Source organism: Mchenga conophoros, linkage group LG9, assembly GCF_057382185.1.
Source record: "Mchenga conophoros isolate Kocher_MC1m ecotype Shallow Benthic linkage group LG9, M_conophoros_male_GT1.1, whole genome shotgun sequence".
NCBI classification, from domain to species: Eukaryota; Metazoa; Chordata; class Actinopteri; order Cichliformes; family Cichlidae; genus Mchenga; species Mchenga conophoros.
Window position 1 is genome coordinate 2,912,038 of NC_140534.1, and position 24,026 is coordinate 2,936,063.

Here is a 24,026-nt window from a genome sequence, read left to right on the forward strand (position 1 = left end):
CCTCTTATGATCCCACCTCAAACCGGACAAAGTAGAGGGTCAGTTCCTCTGCCAGACCTGCTTGCTTTAATTGCTGTCCATGTGTTCTTCAATCTTTTTCTTGTAGTCTGACTTTGCCTCATGGATGCTTCTCTTCTGGTTGGCACAGGCTTTGATGTACAGAGCCGCGTCACCAGACTTGAAGGCGGTGTTCCTCTCCTTCAACAGGCTCTGGACCTCCCAGATCATCCAGGGCTTCTGGTTGGGATGGATTTAAATGTGTTTATCCTCTGTGACAATGTCTATGCAGTTGCTGATGTAGCATAGTACACTGTCACAAAACACTTCCAGGTCCAGGTGTTCTAAAATATCCCAGTATGTCTTGCTGAAACATTCCTACAACTGCTAAGAGGCTCCGTCTGGCCAAGTTTTGACTGTCTTTGTGCTATTTTTGTAGCAGTTTTGATGAGTGGGATACATTCCAGGATCAAAAACAGTAATGTGTGGTTAGACTTCCCCAGGTGTGGTAGTGGTTTAACCCTATAGCCCTGTTTGATGTCCACTGTGTTGTCTGTCAGTAACTGCTGGGATACTGGTGGGCAAAATAAACAGTGACACTTCCCTACCAAGACTTTTGGTGCCTGCTAAACTAGTTGTCAACAATTGCACCCATTTAGTCCAAGAATTTGGTGACTGAGACGCCGAACAGAATTTTATTGATCAGTCTCTGTCTCGCTTTGTCTGGCAATCATGTTCAAAAAAGGAGTGGCTGTAGCTCAGGAAGTAGAGGTTATCTAGTAATCACAAGGTTGGTAGTTCATTTCCTGGCTGCATCCATTGGAGCATAAATATTAGATAGAAAGCACATATTTATAACAACAACAAAAAAGCATATGAAGAAGTGCATGAGTGAATGGGGCAAGTTGCTTCGAGTGCTCAGGTAGAGTAAAAAAAGTGCCAAGTTAGAGCTAGAGCATTCTACCAAATTAGTCTCTTCCTTTTCAATGATCCTAGCACTCCCCTGGTTCTTGAAGGCTCTTGGCTTAGCACTCATAGCCCAAATATAGATTGGAACAATAATTGTATCTCTGGCTGGAGTCTCAGTAGTCACCAAAACTGTTTAAAGTTAGTTTGTGTTCCTAGCCTGTCTACCTGCCTGATCTGTCTTTTGTCCCTGGTGTATATCATGGGCTAGCTGACATTTTCAGTAAACACAGCTCTTTCTCTCTCTCCCTCCATACCGGCCATATGACTGCTCTATTGATCTGCTTCCTGATGCTCTGTTGTTTTCAAGATGTGTGTACAGTCTCATAAAACATGAACGAGAGGCTTTGGAGAAAGTACCACAGACTCACTAGCTGCTCGTATAATCCGTCCCTATTCTCCGCCCGCTGGATTTCTTCTTTGTAGAAAAAAAAGAGGATAAATCAGATTTTCTTGATTTCCATGGTCTGAACATGGAGTCAGAATTTCAGAAGTACCCCCAAAACAGGATACAGCTTCAGCAATTCCTGGGGTTTGCAAACCTTTAGGGAACAGAGGAGCAGAACATTCACTGATTGCTGTGATTGAGTAAATGAACCTTGCCTAACTCCACTCTGCCAAACACCTCAGCTGATTCTCTTTTGCCAGTAGATTCAACCTAAGCATAACCACCAGCCAAAGGTGCTGATCATGCTGTGGATTAGGATATGATGTAGTAAAGAATGCCGGTCGAGGATAAGCTGCAAGTGGACAGAAGCCAGCATGGAGCCCCTGACCACAGAGGAGGGTGCAGCAATTTAACTGCTGAGAACTTTTTTTATATGATGTTTCATGTTTTCCCTTTAATGTTATTTTTTTTATTATAGGATTGGTGGGTCGCCTGGAGGCTCTCACTGGGAGGGGGAAATGCCATGGTTCCTCAGTCCTCAGTGCGTGTGTGTGAATGTATGGATGTCTGTTAGTTTGCATTGGGTGGGATGGGCCTCATCCCACGTTCCTGCCCTTTATCTCCACACAGCTGCTAGTGATCACTCACCTTTTCCTGGTATCTTGGTTTGGCTGCCAATACTTAAGAGAATGAACCCTTGGAAAAATGTGCCCCGTGGAAACATCACTAAGTTCTTATGCTTTGGGTTGGGCTTCAATCCTCACTTCAATAAACTTTCTGAACTGTCATGTGATGGAGTCCTGGTGGTTCCCTTGATACAGCTAGCATTTGCTGATGTACGCATGTTAACAATAAACGGAGATGATGCAAATAGTTTTCAAAAATCATTACATGAAATAACTTTTATGTATTATGTAATGTCGCAACTTTACTCATTTATGTATGGTTAATCAGGATTTTCAACATGGGCATCATGGCAGTGAGGTATGATTAGTGGTGTGGCTGTAGAAGGGAAATAAGTGCCCGCTCATGCAGGATGGCCAGGTGGTGCAGGTCTCCAGGTCTCAGATATCTTCCCTTGATCCAGGAGAGATATCCAGCGTTCAAGAAAGAATACAAGGTGGTAAAGGCAATCCCTGAGTCAACAGAACCTGGTTCCCAGAGGGTCTTTGGTAGGGGCATTTGTAGGTGGATATTAAGTGTGTACATTGGGGATGTTCACTGATATCCTGTAGTACCAGTGGAAATGAAGTACAAGGGCAGAAAGCACAGAATTGAGGCTGCTGCTAGCTCCCAAACGCTTGCCCTGTTTCTGGGAATAGATTGGCCAGGGTTTAATAAGTTGATGGGACAATGTATGGAGGTGTGTGGACGACAGACAGGGAAATATGGTATATGTGCTGCATGTGGGGGTGACACAAGGTTGTCCATACTGTGGAGAGGGAAGAGGAACCTGTAGAGCCTCTGATGGCTCCCGTAACACACTTCATGGAATAGTTTCCACTTGAGCTGTGTCATCCTGATTAAAATTTACTGTCAGTTGGTGCAGCCTGATGCACCACGAACCCACACACAGAATTCACCCAATCGGTGACTGTGACCTGTTGCACTACAGTGTACTGACTGTTAGCAGCATAACATGTTTTTCATTTGATACTTTGATGCATTTACTCTGCAGAGTGATTGTAGATGACTCCTCTCATGTCACATTTAACTCTTATTAAGCAGACCAGATGTACCAAATCAACAGTCTGAGTTTCAGTGGAGATTTTTAGATTCTGTCTCCTTCATTAATTTATTTCTTATGGAAATGGCAGATCAATATAGGATGAAACATTGCTGCCAGAATGTTGTTTGCATTATTTTAATGCAAATACATTTTGTAAATACAAAATGTTTTTAAATGATGATTGATTTATTCATGGAAAGAAGCTCAGGTATGCAAGCCTATGAGACTCTACGTGAAAAAGTGAAAATTGCTTGATATGCATCAGTGACACAACCAGTTATTAATTTTAGGGGGGGGGGGGGTGCTTTTTCATATAGGCCAGTTGTACAAACTGCTTTTTGCATTTACCTGTGTTATCTTTGTATAATATTATACATTTCTTTGGTGATCTGAAACATGTGTGATCAGCTACGGGACTTTTCACGGCACTGTACGATCCAGAACACTGTAGTAGAAGTTAGATCAAAGTGTCCTAACATTGGAATCATGCTCCACATGACTTGTATTTTTGCTTGGTATGCAGACTGAGTCAAATATGTTTTCTACACTAATACATACATCAGATACAGTGGATTTAAATGCATCAGCTTTTGCACACATTCCAACGTTCTACCAATGATGGTTGAAGACACTAGTCCCATTATCACTGTATTTACCCAGGGTGTCATATATGATTGTATTTAAGTTCCTGACTTTATCTAAGTGGTATCTTTAAAAGTCACACAGCCTAACTCTTTAGATTTTTATAGCGTTTGTATAATCCAACATTGTGTCTTGACAGTTTTTACAACTCTTAAGGTTACCTTAGCATATTAAACTTCTCCTTTCCCCATTTGAGGCTGATGTTTGACTTCGGAGGTAATATTTCTTGATCACACAAGTCTTTAACTAAGACACCAACATTTATTCCTGTCCATTGATTTATAAACTTATTTCTTTTTTTAAACAACTAGCTTCAATTTCTTAAAGTGTGAAATTGTGATGAAGTATTTTAGCAGTGTGCTCTGTTGGGCAGTACCAACCTGTGAGGTGATGTACTTCTCCAGCGGACTCTCCCCTTGGCCAATGTTTAACATGGCTATATTGGGCCGCTGCTCCACTAGTGACTCCTCGCTCAGTAGTAACTTCCCTTTGAAGTTATGGACCACACACACCACCTACAAGCGCAAATATAACACATCTTTAAATTAGTATGGTTCTATGGCCAATGTGGCACATACACACAGTACCAACAAAATATATAGTTGTTGCGTTCGTCTTTCTGATCCTCCCCAGTTGGTGTCTGGTCTTCTTTTCTGTGCATCTTTTAAGAAAAGTAATGGTCCACCATGCCTATGCTAGTTCCATTCCCTGCTTCAGAGAGTCCTGCATCCCAGGTTGCTGTCTCCACTGAGCCTCAGGTATTACCCCTGTTCTGTGGCGGTGTGTCCCCAGGACCTGAACCATTTTCCAGGGGGCAGGATTGCTGGAGGGGAGTTTTCCTCCAGGGTGATCTTGTGTTTGGCTGTTCTCCACACTTATTCCCCAACGATGCCAATGATGGCAGACAGTTGGTGTCGTAAACCACCGCCTCTGTTCAAAGATGGTCGCTCACAGTGGACATAGATGCTTCTTTCACTCCTCTTTCAACCATCTGTCCTCTCTGTCCAAAATGTGAACATTGGCATCCTCGAAAGAGTGTCCTTTGACCTTTAGATGCAGATGGACTGCCGAGTCTACCCGTGGAGATGGCTCTTCTATGTTGTGCCATGCGCTTGTGAAGTGGCTGTTTGGTCTCTCCAATGTAGAGGTCTGAGCATTCCTCAGTGCACTGCACAGCATATACTATGTTGTTAAGTTTGTGTTTAGGAGTTTTGTCTTTGGGATGAACCAGTTTGTGTCTGAGTGTGTTGCTGGGTCTGATGTACCTCGGAGTACCTCGTGCTTGGAGAAAACTCTCCTTTTTTCTGATACACCGGCTACATAGGGGATGACAATGTTGTTGCGTTTGTCTTTCTTATCCTCCCTCACTGGTGTCTGATCTTCTTTTCTGTGCCTCTTTGCTGACTTGATAAAAGCCCAGTTAGGATAACCGCATGTTTTAAGAGTTTCCTTTACATTCCTTCTTCTTCTTCCCTTCAGGCTTAGAGGGAACATGTTCTGCCCGGTGGTGTAGGGTCCTGATTACTGAAAGGTAGTGTTCCAGAGGGTGGTGGGAGTCAAAGAGGAGGTACTGGTCCATGTGTGTGGGCTTTCTGACCTACCATTCATTAGCTCAAGCATCAAACAACATGTATGCTTTAAAAGCATCAATGTAAGAGAAACCTAAGGTAAGATAAACCTTTATAAGTCCCACATGTGGGAAATTTGTTATATATCAGCTCCTTTCTGACAGCATGGTGGAAGTTTCTAAAAATGACGGAGTCTCCATTAATCCCACACAAATGTACTCCCATTTGAAACAACCCTGATATACTACAAACACTAATATGTTTAACTTTCCAGATTGGAGTTGTAAAGGAATTAAATATATTTGAAGGAACAGACTTTATTCCATTTGACAGACTAGTTATTTATTTTTATTGCATTCACAAACTCCAATCAGCCTTTTATGGCTGAGGAGTAATAAAAAACTTTCTTAAATCAGTTATTTCAATCAGTTTACAGTACACATGAGCTTTGGGTATGAGTCTCACCAGGAAAGTGGCAATGGCAGTGCCAATGATAAAGCCAGCGATGACATCTGACCAGTGGTTGCGGTATTCAGCCACACGGTTTAAACCAGTGAGGAAGGCCAGACACATTAGCCCGAGAGACAACACTGGCTTAGCCAGACGAGTGCCTTTTGCCTGCACGGTATACGTCACATACATCTGCAGGGAAAGAGACATACAAGGACAGAGAGAAGCAAGCATTAAATCATCAGAAATGTCTTGTAACATCACTGGCTTCACTCCATTCTATATTATCCCAAAATGCAGCTAAACATGGAACAAAAAGTACGGAAGTTTGTATTTGGTTGATCATTTCTTTCTTGTAAGAACTTTTTTTTCACAGTAAAGCATACTTGTGGGAAAGCCTGTATATTTCCTCTTAGTGGGTGGTTGAGTATGTGTGCTGCACCCATGAAAAACTTGCCAAATCTGCCAATGCCAAACAGCTTATTCTGTTACTGACTCTTGTTTGATGTTGTTTATTGGATTAGCTGATTGAAGTCTGAAGAAACAAGTCATACAGGCAATTTAACAATCTATCCATTTAACAAACAAAAGCCTGAGTAGTATGTGGAAGAAACACTCACGTGGCATCCTATTCTTCAATCAGGATTTATGGCAAGTTGGCTAGGAGAAACTCAAAACGAGTCAATAGCAGTATCAGGTGTTTGGCATTGCCACAGAAGATTTGGCAAGTTTTTCATGGGCACAAACAACATAATTTATTTAAAACCTACAAATGCATTTTTTCTGACAGATGTAGCACCATTAAGGGGAAATAAACAGGCTTTCCATGAGATTTATTTACAACAAAGAAACTACAGAACAAAAAAGTTTATATTTCTGTCAGTATTTGAAAACAAACTTAATAAAAAGAATACTAAATCAGATTCTTTACTTTTAAAGTTGTCTGTAGGTAAATATTTGCTCAAAATGAAGAATGGATGGATGGAAGTTGAAAGTGAATCACGAGCTGTTTGCATCCATCCTGTTATTTACTGCCATCCTGGATCTTCTTTGAAAGCTAGGTCGACAACCAGCCAAGGCAGCTTTTGTGTGATTGTTCAGTACACTTTTATGCTTATGTTAGTGCTGTCAGCGTTAATCTCGTTAAAATTAGGTTCACGCCATAATCGCATTAACGCGGCAAATCTCCATTAGCCAATTACCGCAGATCACCCTGTGCGAGGGGCTGCACGGCGCTAACGAGCTAACCACGCTAATGCGTTGATGCCATGCAGCCCCACATAGCCCCCCAAACATAAAATGCTATGTACAGATATGTAAATGGTAAATGGCCTGTATTTGTATAGCGCTTTACTAGTCCCTAAGGACCCCAAACACAACCAGTCATCCACCCATTCACACACACATTCACACACTGGTGATGGCAGCCACCCTGGGGCGCATTGACAGAGGCGAGGCTGCCGGACACTGGCGCCACCAGGCCCTCTGTACTCTCTACCACTTCATTAGTACAGGGTTGGACCCCCTCAGACTTGCCTTGCTTCATAGTGTAACTCAGGGGTCAGCAACCCTGGGCACACGTGCCACAGCTGGCACACGAAGGGTTAACTGATGGCAGTGATGGCAAGACCATAGCTGGGCATTTGCCTGGTGGGCCGATGGTGATTTTTCGTTTTTATGGGCCGATGATTTTTTTTTTTTTTTTTTTTTACTAACAGTATAAACAATGAAAGGTGATGGATTGGCCAGACGTTGGCAGATGTGTAAAAATAAGTCAGTTGTTTGGTGGTGGCTATGGCGGAGCTTCCACAGAGGCCAGCAGGTGGATGAGGGAAGGGGAGGCAGGAGGGGGAGGCAGGAGGAGGAGACACCCGAGGTCCGAGTGTCAGGTGAACTGAACTTCAGGTAAGAAGTTATGACCTGCAGTCTATCTGGGTCAGATATAAACCAAGTTTAGGTGGAGTTTATTTTCGTTGTGCTGACTTTTTACAGTCAGTTACAATAACTCGTACTCCGTACTAGCTAGCATGACGGAGTTTCTATACAGCTAGCTGGGTGGTGCTATGATGTTACTGATAGTGAACTTTATTTTATTCATAAGGTTACCCAGATAGCAAGGAGACATTGAACTGATGTTTATTTTTAGTTATTCGTTATTTGAAGGTTGACGTATGTATGATATTACTAAAGCTGACTTAAACAGAAGGAGAAAAGCATAAATTTCACATAAATTTCAAAGCATAAATACCAACGCTGAACAAAGAAAACATTTTCATGTCATACCCTACCTGGAACTTATCTAGAATATCATGTTTTTCCTCTTTTTATTGACATTGTGCTTTTTTTTTTTCATTTTCTCAATTCAGATCAGTGTCTTCAAATTATTGTTAGTTTTTAACCATTTTTGTGTGATGTTGTAAATTTTACTATAACTTAAGGCAAAATAAGCAAAAAACACAATGCAGTTCAATACTAATGTTTTGTTTTGTTTTCTTTCAGACCTTTCAAACCTTTTATTTTGGAGGTTGCTCATCATCAGAGTCAGTTACAGACTCTGATGATGAGCAACCTCCAAAATAAAAGGTTTCCCCAGGCACCATGTGTGAAAGTACCACGTAATAATGTAATGTTTAGTGTGTGTGTGTGTATATATGTGTGTGTGAGAACAGGAACCTTTGTAGACGAGTTGTATGTAATCTTTAATTTTATGTTTTTTTTCTAAACAGTCTCCACCACTCTGCAGTCTGCCCCCCAACCCACTACTAGTAAACATCCTGATGCCTTGGCCAGCTACCGGCTCCTTTCGCCAACCTACACAGCTATGCAACCTCCCCAGCAAATACAGGGAGTACAGAATTATCAGGCAAGTTGTATTTTTGAGGAATAATTTTATTATTGAACAACAACCATGTTCTCAATGAACCCAAAAAACTCATTAATATCAAAGCTGAATGTTCTTGGAAGTAGTCTTTAGTTTGTTTTTAGTTTTAGCTATTTTAGGGGGATATCTGTGTGTGCAGGTGACTATTACTGTGCATAATTATTAGGCAACTTAACAAAAAACAAATATATACCCATTTCAATTATTTATTTTTACCAGTGAAACCAATATAACATCTCCACATTCACAAATATACATTTCTGACATTCAAAAACAAAACAAAAACAAATCAGCGACCAATATAGCCACCTTTCTTTGCAAGGACACTCAAAAGCCTGCCATCCATGGATTCTGTCAGTGTTTTGATCTGTTCACCATCAACATTGCGTGCAGCAGCAACCACAGCCTCCCAGACACTGTTCAGAGAGGTGTACTGTTTTCCCTCCTTGTAAATCTCACATTTGATGATGGACCACAGGTTCTCAATGGGGTTCAGATCAGGTGAACAAGGAGGCCATGTCATTAGTTTTTCTTCTTTTATACCCTTTCTTGCAGCCACGCTGTGGAGTACGCGTCCAAGCGTGTGATGGAGCATTGTCCTGCATGAAAATCATGTTTTTCTTGAAGGATGCAGACTTCTTCCTGTACCACTGCTTGAAGAAGGTGTCTTCCAGAAACTGGCAGTAGGACTGGGAGTTGAGCTTGACTCCATCCTCAACCCGAAAAGGCCCCACAAGCTCATCTTTGATGATACCAGCCCAAACCAGTACTCCACCTCCACCTTGCTGGCGTCTGAGTCGGACTGGAGCTCTCTGCCCTTTACCAATCCAGCCACGGGCCCATCCATCTGTCCCATCAAGACTCACTCTCATTTCATCAGTCCATAAAACCTTAGAAAAACCAGTCTTGAGATATTTCTTGGCCCAGTCTTGACGTTTCAGCTTGTGTGTCTTGTTCAGTGGTGGTCGTCTTTCAGCCTTTCTTACCTTGGCCATGTCTCTGAGTATTGCACACCTTGTGCTTTTGGGCACTCCAGTGATGTTGCAGCTCTGAAATATGGCCAAACTGGTGGCAAGTGGCATCTTGGCAGCTGCACGCTTGACTTTTCTCAGTTCATGGGCAGTTATTTTGCGCCTTGGTTTTTCCACACGCTTCTTGCGACCCTGTTGACTATTTTGAATGAAACGCTTGATTGTTCGATGATCACGCTTCAGAAGCTTTGCAATTTTGAGACTGCTGCATCCCTCTGCAAGATATCTCACTATTTTTGACTTTTCTGAGCCTGTCAAGTCCTTCTTTTGACCCATTTTGCCAAAGGAAAGGACGTTGCCTAATAATTATGCACACCTGATATAGGGTGTTGATGTCATTAGACCACACCTCTTCTCATTACAGAGATGCACATCACCTAATATGCTTAATTGGTAGTAGGCTTTCGAGCCTATACAGCTTGGAGTAAGACAACATGCATGAAGAGGATGATGTGGACAAAATACTCATTTGCCTAATAATTCTGCACTCCCTGTAGTCTGCGTTCAGTGCCTTCTCTAATGATGGTATGCTTTGAAACAATGAGCTGCATCACAATTTCATTGTAATCTTAACTTCAAAACACTAATTTATGCTATTAAATATCATATTTAGCTTTTTTAGATTCCAGAGAGTCTGAGGCAAATTCTAAAATATTCTACTTTGAGATTTTATATAGGATTTCATTTGTATGTTAAAAGGCTAAATTGTAAACAGTTTTAACAGATTGAACTACTTAAACCTGAATGCAAAATGTGAAGCCATCACTTATGGATATAGTTGTTTTTCTCATCACAATGCTTATCCAGTTTATCACAAGCCAGTATTCTTTGTGTTATTGTTCTTTTGAACAGATTCAGCCTTCCAAAAACGTATAATCATGATAACAGAGCTGATCAGAGAAGTCGGGACCCTCCGTGAAGAGTTCAGAGCCTTTGGTTAATCCTGCAGCACTGAACCTGTTGATGCTGGGGTATTGCCTCTGGATTAGCCTTTTAACATAGATGAGATCAGAATCAGAATCAGAATCAGAATACTTTATTGATCCCTGGGGGAAATTATTTTTTGTTACAGTGCTCCATTTTAAACCAACATTAAGACAAGACAGACAATACACTAACTAAGAATAGTACAATATATACATATATATACATACATACATACATAAGTCACTTATAAATAAATATTTGGAAAAGAAACATGTGTAGTTGTAGCAGCAAACAGTGTGTTAAGTGGATGCGTTGTACAGGGAGATGGCCACAGGCAGGAATGATTTCCTGTGTCGTTCAGTGGTGCTTTTCGGTAATCTCAGTCTCTCACTGAACGAGCTCCTGTGACTGACCAACATGTCATGGAGTGGGTGGGAGGTGTTATCCAACATTGTCTTTATCTTGGACAGCATCCGCCTCTCCGACACCACCTTGAGGGAGTCCAGCTCCATCCCCACAACATTGCTGGCCTTACGGATCAGTTTATTAAGTCTGTTGGCATCTGCGACCCTCAGCCTGCTCCCCCAGCATGCAACAGCATAGAGGATCGCACTGGCCACCACAGACTCATAGAAAATCCTCAGCATTTTCTGGCAGATGTTGAAGGACCTCAGTCGCCTCAAAAAATAGAGACGACTCTGGCCCTTCCTGTAAAGTGCTGTGGTGTTTTTAGCCCAGTCCAGTTTATTGTCAATGTGTACTCCAAGGTATTTATAGTCCTCCACAATGTCAACACTGACCCCCTGGATTGAAACAGGGGTCAAGTGTTTCCTGGTCTTCCTGAAGTCCACGATCAGTTCCTTGGTCTTTGCCACGTTGAGCTGCAGATGATTCTGCTCACACCACGTGACAAAGGAGTCGACCACAGCCCGGTACTCTGTCTCATCATCCCTGCTGATGCATCCAACCACCGCAGAGTCATCAGAAAACTTCTGAAGATGGCAGGTCTCTGTGCAGTGGCTGAAGTCTGTGGTGTAGAGGGTGAAGAGGAAGGGGGAGAGGACAGTCCCCTGTGGTGCCCCTGTGTTGCTAATCACCTTGTCAGACACACACTGTGGGAGACGTACATATTGTGGTCTTCCTGTCAGGTAATCAACAATCCAGGACACCAGAGAAGCATCCACCTGCATCGCTGCTAACTTATCACCCAGGAGGGTCGGCCTGATGGTGTTGAAAGCACTGGAAAAGTCAAAAAACATGACCCTCACAGTGCTCGCCGGCTGGTCCAGATGGGTGTAGACACGATTGAGCAGGTAGATGATGGCGTCCTCTGTTCCGAGACGAGGCTGATAAGCGAACTGAAGGGGATCCAGATGTGGTCTTACTATGGGTCGCAGCTGGTCCAGGATGAGCCTTTCCAGGGTCTTCATGATGTGGGAGGTCAGTGCCACGGGCCTGTAATCCTGGGGGCCACTGGGACGAGGCGTCTTTGGTACAGGGACGAGGCATGATGTCTTCCACATCACCGGGACCCTCTGCAGACTCAGACTCAGCATAAACAGTTTATGAAAGACTCCACACAGCTGGGGGGCACAGGCCTTGAGGACAAGGGGACTCACTCCGTCTGGTCCAGCAGACTTCCCTGAGTGAAGTCTCCTCATTTGCATCTCAACCTGGTATTGAGTGAAGGTGATGGGTGGGGGAGGGGTGTCAGGAATCTCACAGGAGGCAACATGTGAAGAGAGAGGCTGGCACAGTGGTGTGGCTCTGGATTCCAGGCTGACTGCAGGTGAGGTTGTGGGGGTGGGAGCAGACACTGTGGTGTCGAATCTATTGAAAAACAGATTCAACTCGTCGGCTCTATTCTCACCTCCCTCAGCTCCCCTGCTGTTGGTTGGCCTGAATCCAGTGATGGTCTTCATGCCCCTCCACACCTCTCTCATGCTGTTCTGCTGGAGTTTCCACTCCAGCTTCCTCCTGTAATTGTCCTTAGCCTCTCTGATCTTGTCCTTTAGTAACACCTGGACCTTCCTCACCTCCTCTTTGTTGCCCCCTCTGAAAGCCCTCTTCTTGTTGTTGAGGAGGGCTTTGATGTCCTTAGTCACCCACGGCTTGTTATTTGGGTAACAATGAACAGTCTGAGCTGGAACAATGGAGTCGGTGCAGAAAGTTATGTAGTCTGTGATACACTCAGTAAGCCCATTGATGTCCTCGGCGTGAGGCTCACAGAGTGTTTCCCAGTCGGTCACCTCGAAACAGCCCTGTAGTTCCGCTATTGCCTCCTCTGACCACCTCCTAACAGTCCTGGTGGTCACAGGTTCCCTCCTCACAATTGGCACATAGCGGGGGGTGAGGTGAATCAGGTTATGATCTGACCTACCAAGTGGGGGGAGGGAGGAGGAGCTGTATGCATCCTTGACGTTAGCATACAGTAAGTCTAAAGTTTTCTCTCCCCTGGTGGGACAGTCCACATATTGTTTGAATGTTGGTAGTGTATTGTCCAGTGATACATGGTTGAAGTCACCCGAGATCACAATAAAGGCACTCGGGTGCTGAGTCTGTAGCCGAGCTATGGCAGAGTGGATAGTGTCACATGCAGCTGTGGGGTTAGCAGAGGGGGGAACATAAACAGCCACCAAGATGACGTGAGAGAATTCCCTGGGTAAATAATACGGCCTGAGTCCAACAGCACACAGTTCAGTGTCCGGGCAACAAAGATGAACTGCAATGACCGGAGGTGAATAAAGCAATGGTAAGTTCTTAAAGGTTCTGGGAAATTTGTAACCCAGAACTTTAGAGATTATAAAATTCGGTTAAACTGCATAAAAATGGCCTTCTCCTGTATGTTCTGCTTGAATATACAACAGCAGGCTATCGTTGGAAGATCCAATAAATAGGAATAGAAATGCAGTTCACTGCAAATAGTTTGGTTTATTCATTTGATCTCTAGAAAATTAGGCTTTGAGCCTTTCAGCTAATGGCTCTTTGAGAATCAAAGTGAGGCAGCAGTCTGCTGATTTCTGCCTTGTGACTTTCATATAAATCAGCCTAGTAGTTTAGATGCTTTCTCCCTGCTGAAGACAATTGACAAGAGGTTATTCATATTTAAGATCTAACTTGGCCTATTGTTCTTCTTCTTTTTGTTTGTTTGTGTCCTAGATGACCTGACTCAGCAGGTTGGGGGGGGGGGGGGGTGCAGAATGCCTGATATCCAGCTCGATCCCAGAGTAAGCTTAAAAAAAAAAGTGTCCTGTAACCAATACATGTAACAAAGAAGCTTTTTTAAATATAATAAATTACTTTGTTATTGATACAGAGATGTCTGTCATTTTTTTTATTATTACATAATGCCAGATGCTTCATATTATATGGATATTATTATGGACATCAGCATATAATGGTTTCCTATTTGTGGATCATACACATGTCTTTTTTGCAGGTTTAAGTATTGATTGTAATTTGCAGCCGTTTAGTATTGATACAAATACCTGTTAAGTACTGATTTTTAATCATGACGTTATTGTTGTTGCAATAGTAACCAAGGGTGCAGTGATTCAATATCAGAATCTGACACTGTTTCAACATTAACAGTGTTTGAAAATTTGGCGTCGAATCAATGTCAGCGTTCAACATTGATTCAATATTGGGTAGTTGATTGATTGGGTAGTTCGTAGAGTTGCCAACCGTCCCGTAAAAAGCGGAATCGTCCCGCGTTCAGAGAAAATATTACGCATTTCGTATTGAGCTGAAAAGGAACATAGTTTGTCTCGGACTTCAGCTACAATGGAAAAAGACACAAAGCTGGAGTTATTCTGTCGTTACGCTGTCAGCTGCTTCTCCTCTCATTCTCTCTCCCTCCCTCTCCAGTTTCTTCTTCAATCATGAAACTGATCAGTGATCAGCTGATCGTCTCTCTTGTTTGTTTATCGCCCACTTTGCGCCAGAAAGAGGAAACCAGCGGATGTCGCGCTAAACAACAGCAGCACGTTTAAGCTTGATCAGCTGTTGTTAGAATTTATTTAATATTAATTTCTAGTATCAGCTGATGTTTGCTGGAGCCACAGCTGTAAAGCTGCTGGTCATGATGTTGGTTTGGATATGTGGTGAGAGGGAAACATGAAGATGAAACCAGGAGATGTCCTTACTGAATCATTAGAGCAGGTGATGGAGAAACAGGTTTACCTTTTAGGTGACATGAATGAGTTGAAGGGAAGTTATGAACTGTTTCTGAGAGACAAATAACACCAGGATCCTTTTCTAAGTAGCTGACAGGTGGTAACTGTGCAGGGGCGGGTCTAGCAAAGTTTAGCCAGGGGGCCAGGTAGGGCATTAACAGGGAGGGGGGGGGGGAGGGGGGGCACAAAGACATACTTTCTTATTCTCATTTAAAATGTCTAGGTTTTAATAAATAATTATCTGAATCTTACAACCAAAGTTTTTATCTGATGTAATATATATAGAAATCATACATATACCAACAAGACTGTACATCACTGTCACCACAGCGTTTGTTTTCATTCAAAGGCTTTATGGCTTTAATACCTGGGGGGCCGGTCTCTAGTCAAAATGCCCGGGCCGATGTTTTGTCCCAGTCCAGCCCTGGGCACGACACGCAGTGAATTAATCTGAGTGTCATGTTTCGGCTGTGTACAGGCAGGAGAAGGACCCAAACACAAAACTTACCACGCAGGAATAAAACTCAAAAAGCTGCTTTATTGCAGAATGGCACAAAAATATAACAAAACTAAACTGGGGCATGGATAAACTGACACACAGGGAAACGCAGCCATGAGGGAGACTACGACACTGACAAAGAGAAACACAGGGCTTAAATACACAGAGGGATAACGAGGGAATGAGACACAGAAGGAGAGCACAGCTGGGAGAAATCAGGCTGGACGAGACAAGGGAAGCAAAACTAGAGACACTGACATGTGACATGGACCTTCAAAGTAAAGCAGGAAACACACAGACTGAACTCTAAACATGCAAACTTAACAGCAACTGAGAAGACAGAACATAGGGACCAGAAACATGGTACAAAAGGTCACAGTAGACACAACATTGAACACAGGGAAGCCATATTACAAAGCCAAAGAACTAAACCTATGATAACCATAACTGAAATCTAGGGAAACAAGAAACAGTACAACAAAGGACTCAAAACATAATCCATAATATAAAAACACGAGATCTCTTCAAAATAAAACAGGAAACATGAGAGGCAGACATGACAACATAAGACAACAGACATGAAACACACGAAGGGCAAGGGAGACTTCACAGGGGTTGAAAACACAAGGGGGAGCTAATAAGCAAATGAACATAGGAAACCTAATAAGCTTAAACATACTATAAACATCAAAAGAACTAAAACTCAAAACACTGGGTCATAAGACCCAGGATCGTGACACTGAGAAGGTGCATTAAAAAATAAATGGCCGGGCCAGCGGTGCACATCGCAAATTAGCTCGCATACACATTAATTATACTGCTTCTTAATGATGGTATGTTAGCTAACAACCCCGACTACCAGATTCAGCTTGCAATTGGCTAAAAATAACTTAGCCTACCAGTGAGAGGGACGTTGCTAGCTGGCAGTTTTTTCAAGCAATGTTGAAATTTCCACATTCCAACACTTCAAATGCTTCAGGAGCTGTTCGCTCAGCGCAGCACCGTGGAAATACACGGATACATCCGTAGACTCGAGACAGAATTCACAATGTGTTTTCAGGACTTTCAGGTGTATGGACCAATGTCTTCTTTTTGCCTCAGACAGTCAGAAATATTATAATTCAGATCATGCATCAGTACATTTCCATATTTTTATATCTATAAAAACGAAAGCTGACACTTGTGAGACTTTATCAAAAGTGTGAGCATCACAGCAGAGGCCTTTGTGTCAAAGTAACTGAGGATAAAACACAGAAAAACATGAAGCCGATTTTCCTGGCCTGGGATTTATAAAAATTTTCTGCAGTAGATCAAAAACAAAAGAAAACCATTAATCAACATATGAACATAACCTGATGCTGCTGAAGTGAAGCAGCGCTAAGTTACAGAAGTTTGATTAGAGACACAGCTGAGCGTTTTGCAATTTTGCATAATTTTAAAAAGTTTAAATTTGTTTAGAAGCCTATTGAACAGCAGAAATTACGTTTTCTTTTCGGAAGTAAGTAAAAGGAAAAAAAACAGCGGCCGACAGCCTGTAAACAACAGTAGACTTGTGCGTAACAAGCAAGCGAATAATGCAGAAAACAGATTTTTAGACAGGAAACTGTTCTTGAAGTACACAGAAGGAGAGAGAGAGAGCTGTGCATGAAGTGTGATTTTATTGTGGTGGAAGCAAAACAGTAAAAGTCAGAGTGAGTCCATGACGATGTTTATGTGAAGCTTAGTTTGGATCTTCTTTTGCTGCTGGTTCAGTCAATATTGTTTGGAGAGAGATAAAACTAACAGCTTTAGAAGCAGCAAAAAAAGGGCGTAAACACAAAGCGCGGACCCGCCGACGCATCAGAATCAGTGAGCTATTGGCTTTCAGCCCCGACCGTGTCCGTGCCGTCATTGAGAAAGTCACATCTCACTGATTCTGATCCGTCGGCGGGTCCGCGCTTTGTGTTTACATCTTTGTGCAGAATCCGTGTTCCTGCTCTCATTTACTGTTTTAGCTGTTTGCTGGTTGTTGAAATTTTGTGAGGTTTAACCTGAGATTCTGGTGTTTCAGGCAAAATAAATGTATATTAAAAAATCTATTCAAGATTGTAATGAACGGATATCACATTATCCAAGCTAGAATAGATTTTAATCGATAAATCGATAATCAAAACCCAGCCCTATGTATATCAAGTTAAGAAATAAATAATCCAAACTCTTCTTGAAATGGTGGAATGCAGAAAGGTGAAGGTGGAAGAAAAAGGAAACATGTTTGCATGGTACGAAATGAAATGGGTTCATTTGATCTAGTTCAACAGCAGAATCATTAAGACTTTAGTTGGAGAATTGCGTAAGCAGTGCACGTGTCACTGTCCTGGGTCTTGGACCCGGGATTTAGACTTGTTTTTTTCTTTGTTTGTTTTGGGGCTTTTGGGGACTTTGATCTCATGTTTATTTGATGTTCTCTTTTGTTATTAGTTGTTGGCTTTTTTTTTTTAAAATGTTCACTTTTTTGTTCTTAATGATCTTTGTGTTAAATGGTAAATGGCCTGTATTTGTATAGCGCTTTGTGTTCATACCTAAATACTAAGAGCTCATCAGAGAGTCCTCATTAGGATAGGGATTCGTGTTATTGAGATTATTATTATGAGACAGAGTATTATGAAAGTAATGTTACAACTAGTGTAACATTACTTTCTCCCGGGAGTACTTAAGTAACGTAACGCATTACTTTTAAGAAAAGTGTTTTGTGTAATATGTGTAATAATTACTTTTTTTGAGTAATGACTTCAAAACTTATGAGAACCCAGTGAGAATAAAAAAGTGAAATAGATAATGGAATTGGAATCGCTGAATTCTTATCATGTGGATGTGGATTATTATTAAATATTAGGTCTCTCTCCTCCAAGTCTCTGTTAGTACATGACTTAATAATTGATCAACAAATTGATTTACTCTGCCTTACAGAAACCTGGTTGCAGCAGGATGATTATGTTAGTTTAAATGAATCAACACCCCCGAGTCATTCTAACTACCAGAAATCTCGAAGCACAGGCCGAGGGGGCGGTGTGGCAGCAATGTTTCACACCAGCCTATTAATTAATGAAAGACCAAGACAGACTTTTAATTCATTTGAAAGCCTGATGCTTAGCCTTGTCCACTCCTCTCAAAATGTAAAAGAACCCACCCACCACTTTAATCACACTCTAGATCTTGTTTTATCATATGCCATAGAAACTGAACATTTAACAGTGTTTCCTGAAAACCCTCTCCTGTCTGATCATTTCCTGATAACATTTACATTTACAATAATTGATTACACAGCAGTGGAGAGTAGACTTTATCACAGTAGATGTCTTTCTGAAAGCGCTGTAACTAAGTTTAAGAATATAATCCACCCACTGTTATCATCTTCAATGCCCTGTACCAACATAGAGCAGAGCAGCTATCCGAACGCTGCTCCAACAGAGGTCGATTATCTTGTTAATAATTTCACCTCCTCACTACGTACGACTCTGGATACTGTAGCTCCTGTGAAAACTAAGGTCTCTAATCAGAAGTATTTGACTCCGTGGTATAATTCTCAAACACGTAGCCTAAAGCAGATGACTCGTAATCTGGAGAGGAAATGGCGTGTCACAAATTTAGAGGATCATCATTTAGCCTGGAGAAATAGTTTGCTGCTTTATAAGAAAGCCCTCCGCAAAGCCAGAACATCTTACTATTCATCACTGATTGAAGAAAATAAGAACAACCCCAGGTTTCTCTTCAGCTCTGTAGCCAGGCTGACAAACAGTCAGAGCTCTGTTGAGCCAACAATCCCTTTAACGTTAACTAGTAATGACTTCATGAACTTCTTCACAAATAAAATTTTTATCATTAGAGAAAAAATTACCAGTAATCATCCCACAGATGTAATATTATCTACAGCTACTCTTAGTACCATTGATGTTAAGTTAGACTCTTTTTCTCCAATTGATCTTTCTGAGTTAACTTCAATAATTACTTCCTCCAAGCCATCAACGTGTCTTTTAGACCCCATTCCTACAAAACTGCTCAAAGAACTCCTGCCATTAATTCATTCTTTGATCATAAATATGATCAACCTATCTCTAATGATCGGCTATGTACCACAGGCCTTCAAGCTGGCTGTAGTTAAACCTTTACTCAAAAAGCATCTCTAGACCCAGCAGTCTTAGCTAATTATAGGCCAATCTCCAACCTTCCTTTCATATCAAAAATCCTTGAAAGAGTAGTTGTCAAACAGCTAAGAAGATCATCTGCAGAGGAATGGTTTATTTGAAGAGTTTCAGTCAGGTTTCAGAGCTCATCACAGCACAGAAACAGCTTTAGTGAAGGTTACAAATGATCTTCTTATGGCCTCTGACAGTGGACTCATCTCTGTGCTTGTCCTGCTAGACCTCAGTGCAGCGTTCGATACTGTCGACCATAATATCCTATTAGAGCGGTTAGAACATGCTGTAGGTATTACAGGTACTGCACTGCAGTGGTTTGTATCATATCTATCTAATAGACTCCAGTTTGTTCATGTAAATGGAGAGTCCTCTTCACACACTGAGGTTAATTATGGAGTTCCACAGGGTTCAGTGCTAGGACCAATTCTGTTTACATTATACATGCTTCCCTTAGGCAGCATCATTAGAAGACATAGCATACATTTTCACTGCTATGCAGATGACACCCAGCTCTATCTGTCCATGAAGCCAGATAACACACACCAATGAGTTAAACTGCAGGAATGTCTTAAAGACATAAAGACCTGGATGGCTGCTAACTTCATGCTTCTTAATTCAGATAAAACTGAGGTTATTGTACTCGGCCCTGAAAAGCTTAGAAATATGGTATCTAACCAGATCCTTACTCTGGATGGCATTACCTTGGCCTCCAGTAACACTGTGAGGAACCTTGGAGTCATTTTTGACCAGGACATGTCCTTCAATGCACATATCAAACAAATATGTAAGACTGCGTTCTTCCATTTGTGCAACATCTCTAAAATTAGAAATATCCTGTCTCAGAGTGACGCTGAAAAAGTAGTTCATGCATTTATTACTTCCAGGCTGGACGACTGTAATTCATTATTATCAGGATGTCCAAAAAACTCACTGAAAAGCCTTCAGCTAATCCAAAATGCTGCAGCAAGAGTTCTGACAGGGACTAGAAAGAGAGAGCATATTTCTCCTGTTTTGGCTTCCCTTCATTGGCTTCCTGTTAAATCCAGAATTGAATTCAAAATCCTGCTCCTCACATACAAGGTCTTAAATAATCAGGCCCCATCTTATCTCAATGACCTTGTAGTACCATATCACCCTATTAGAGCACTTCGCTCTCGCTCTGCACGCCTACTTGTTGTTCCTAGAGTATTTAAAAGTAGAATGGGAGGCAGAGCCTTCAGTTTTCAGGCCCCTCTTCTGTCGAACCAGCTTCCAGTTTGGATTCAGGAGACAGACACTATCTCTACTTTCAAGATTAGGCTTCAAATTTTCCTGTTTGCTAAAGCATATAGTTAGGGCTGGACCAGGTGACCCTGGATCCTCCCTTAGCTATGCTGCAATAGACATAGGCTGCCGGGGGATTCCCATGATGCATTGAGTTTTTCCTTTCCAGTCACCTTTCTCACTCACTATGTATTAACAGACCTCTCTGCATTGAATCATATCTGTTATTAACCTCTGTCTCTCTTCCACAGCATGTCTTTTATCCAGTCTTCCTTCTCTCACCCCAACCGGTTGCAGCAGATGGCCCCGCCCCTCCCTGAGCCTGGTTCTGCCGGAGGTTTCTTCCTGTTAAAAGGGAGTTTTTCCTTCCCACTGTTGCCAAAGTGCTTGCTCATAGGGGGTCATATGATTGTTGGGTTTTTTTCTCTGTATCTATGAAGCGCCTTGAGGCGACTTTTTTTGTGATTTGGCGCTATATAAATAAAATTGAATTGAATTGAATTGGGGGATTCCCATGATGCATTGAGTGTTTCTTATTCACTCACTATGTATTAACAGACCTCTCTGCATTGAATCATACCTGTTATTAATCTCTGTCTCTCTTCCACAACATATCTTTTATCCTGTCTTCCTTCTCTCACCCCAACCAATCACAGCAGATGGCCCCGCCCCTCCCTGAGCCTGGTTCTGCCGGAGGTTTCTTCCTGTTAAAAGCGAGTTTTTCCTTCCCACTGTCGCCAAAGTGCTGCTCATAGGGGGTCATATGATTGTTGGGTTTTCTCTGTATGTATTATTATAGGGTCTACCTTACTATATAATGTGCCTTTGGGTGACTGTTTTTGTGATTTGGTGCTGTTTAAATAAATTGAATTAATTCCCATTGGTAATTTTGAGTCTTAATCTACATACGTACTGGAAGTGATAGACAGTGATGTAGTGATGAAAGACCATAGAAAGAGAATGATGTTCCACAACTTCCGAAGACTGTGTGGAAAAAAACATGGGTGACGGGAAGTGGGTGGGGTACTGTCAATGAAAGTGAGGACTATAGGTGATTTACATATGACCTGGTGATAAATACATAGACCGTTACCTAAGCAACCTGAGCCTGAAAGTGACAAACTATAACCTTCACCACAATGGTGAAATGCATACAGAGTTTTAGTGTTTAGTTTCAATCCCTGTTTATTTTAAATTAATTTTCTGGTTAGGGGTTATTTTCACATTTATTTCTATATTTATTTTGCTTGTGTAGTGGTGTTATCATGGAGATAACTGAGGGCAAGGCTGGACAGAGGGTTGCTGGGAATGAGGCTGAAGCTTGTGGCTATGATTGACATGGTAGAGATTGTGGGCGACACTGAGTTTTGCTTTCTCTCATAATGCTGTTGAGCTAGTTCAGCTTTTGAACCTTAACACAGTTTGTGTGTGGTTGTGGTGTTTTTTTAGTTAGTTCGTTTTTTTTATCGAGTTTGAGGGTATTGAGGTCTTGTCTCTGTGTTACTAAGTTACTGTAGTGGCTTCCCAATTCCTGCTGCATCCTTCAAAGGATCTGAAGACTGCAAAGGCCCAAACTAAGGGGCTGTTAAATGGGATTGTCCAGCCTTCAATTCAATGCTCCAGTTGCCTAGCAACTGCTAAACTATCAGCCAGAGACATTTTTAACAGCATCATTTTACAGAGATGAGGTGAAAAATCTTCTAATTCGCTTTACTTTTACTGGGGTAAACTGCTATGTTTCATGGGTATGTGATGTATCTACTGCTACGAGACCATGACCCTATAAAAACAAGATTGTTAGGCTGTGTACCTTTAGCTGAAAGACAGTTTGTGTTCTGCTCTCCGCGTGAGAGGATGAAAATGTTTGAGAGGTGTTGTAAACCACAGTGCCACCTTCTGGTGTTAAGAATGTGCAATCAGTTGTAGTCAGTGGTATGGAAGACAACATTGTGTGACTAGCTTGTTCCTCTGTGAATTAGTATTTTACATTGTTGCCTTGTAAACAATCTGTCTGAGAGTATTCTTTGGTATACCTAGTATTTTAAATGTTATTAAACTAACATTTTTAGTTTGTTAAAATTTAATTGAAGCCTAAATAACTGATATTTGGGGTACAATGACTGTATTTTTTTGTCATTCAAGTCAAAGTATTTTGGCTTTAGATCAATTGGAGACTGTTAATGTTAATACGGATCTTTGCAACAATTAGTTATGAGAAGCGTCAAGAAAGTCAAGAAAAGTTACGCCTTGTTTTTATTGGACAAGTGTGAAGTGTCTGACTTTGAAGATGGAAACTGGCTGCAAGAACAGAGCAGTTAGCCAGTGTGGTTCATGCTTATTTCACATTAAGAATATAAACATGATGGCAAGGCCTACACTGAAGATAATATATGAAATATATTTCATAAAAAATTACAAGTGGTGAAATGTCATTCACTGATGCATCACAGCCTACTCCCACAGAAGTCAGTCATCTTAATAATTTTACCTCCTCACTATGTACGACTCTGGATACTTTAGTTCCTGTGAAAAATGAGGCCTCAAATCAGAAGTACTTGACTCCCTGGTATAACTGTCAAAATGCCCACTGAGATAACTCATCGGCTCGAGAGGAAATGGCGTGTCACAAATTTAGAGGATCATCATTTAGCCTGGAGAAATAGTTTGCTGCTTTATAAGAAAGCCCTCCGCAAAGCCAGAACATCTTACTATTCATCACTGATTGAAGAAAATAAGAACAACCCCAGGTTTCTCTTCAGCTCTGTAGCCAGGCTGACAAACAGTCAGAGCTCTGTTGAGCCAACCATCCCTTTAACATTAACTAGTAATGACTTCATGAACTTCTTCACAAATAAAATTTTAATCATTAGAGAAAAAATTACCAGTAATCATCCCACAGATGTAATATTATCTACAGCTACTCTTAGTACCATTGATGTTAAATTAGACTCCTTTTCTCTAATTGATCTTTCTGAGTTAACTTCAATAATTACTTCCTCCAAACCATCAACGTGTCTTTTAGACCCCATTCCTACAAAACTGCTCAAAGAAGTCCTGCCATTAATTAATGCTTCAGTCATGATCATGATTGAAGCTGTAGTTGGACTACAAAATCCACTTCTTACTTCACCACATGTTGTGTCTCCATTGTCTGTGAAAAATATCGCTGGAATTTGAAAGAAGAAGGAACACTTAGGGCCTTATTTGCTAAAGTCGACAGCAGCACAAAACCTGCTTTAGATGTAAAAAAAAATGCTGGATTTATTAAAGAGGCACAGTATTAGTTTGGCGACTGACAGTTGTGAACATATGTGACATATGTATTTGTAAGTTTC

The 24,026-nt window shown here is 41.5% G+C and overlaps 1 protein-coding gene across 2 annotated transcripts in view; it reads right to left on the minus strand.

The window, feature by feature from the left end:
• The window catches only part of plppr5b (phospholipid phosphatase related 5b), a 139,907-nt gene that overhangs the window by 26,008 nt on the left and 89,873 nt on the right, over window positions 1-24,026 (minus strand). For both annotated transcript variants that reach the window (XM_085286153.1, XM_085286154.1), the window contains 2 exons: window positions 5,756-5,932; window positions 4,103-4,237 (listed from right to left, as the gene is read on the minus strand). In XM_085286153.1, the coding sequence (XP_085142279.1) occupies window positions 4,103-4,237; window positions 5,756-5,932 (312 nt within the window). The remainder of the gene's footprint in view (window positions 1-4,102; window positions 4,238-5,755; window positions 5,933-24,026) is intronic.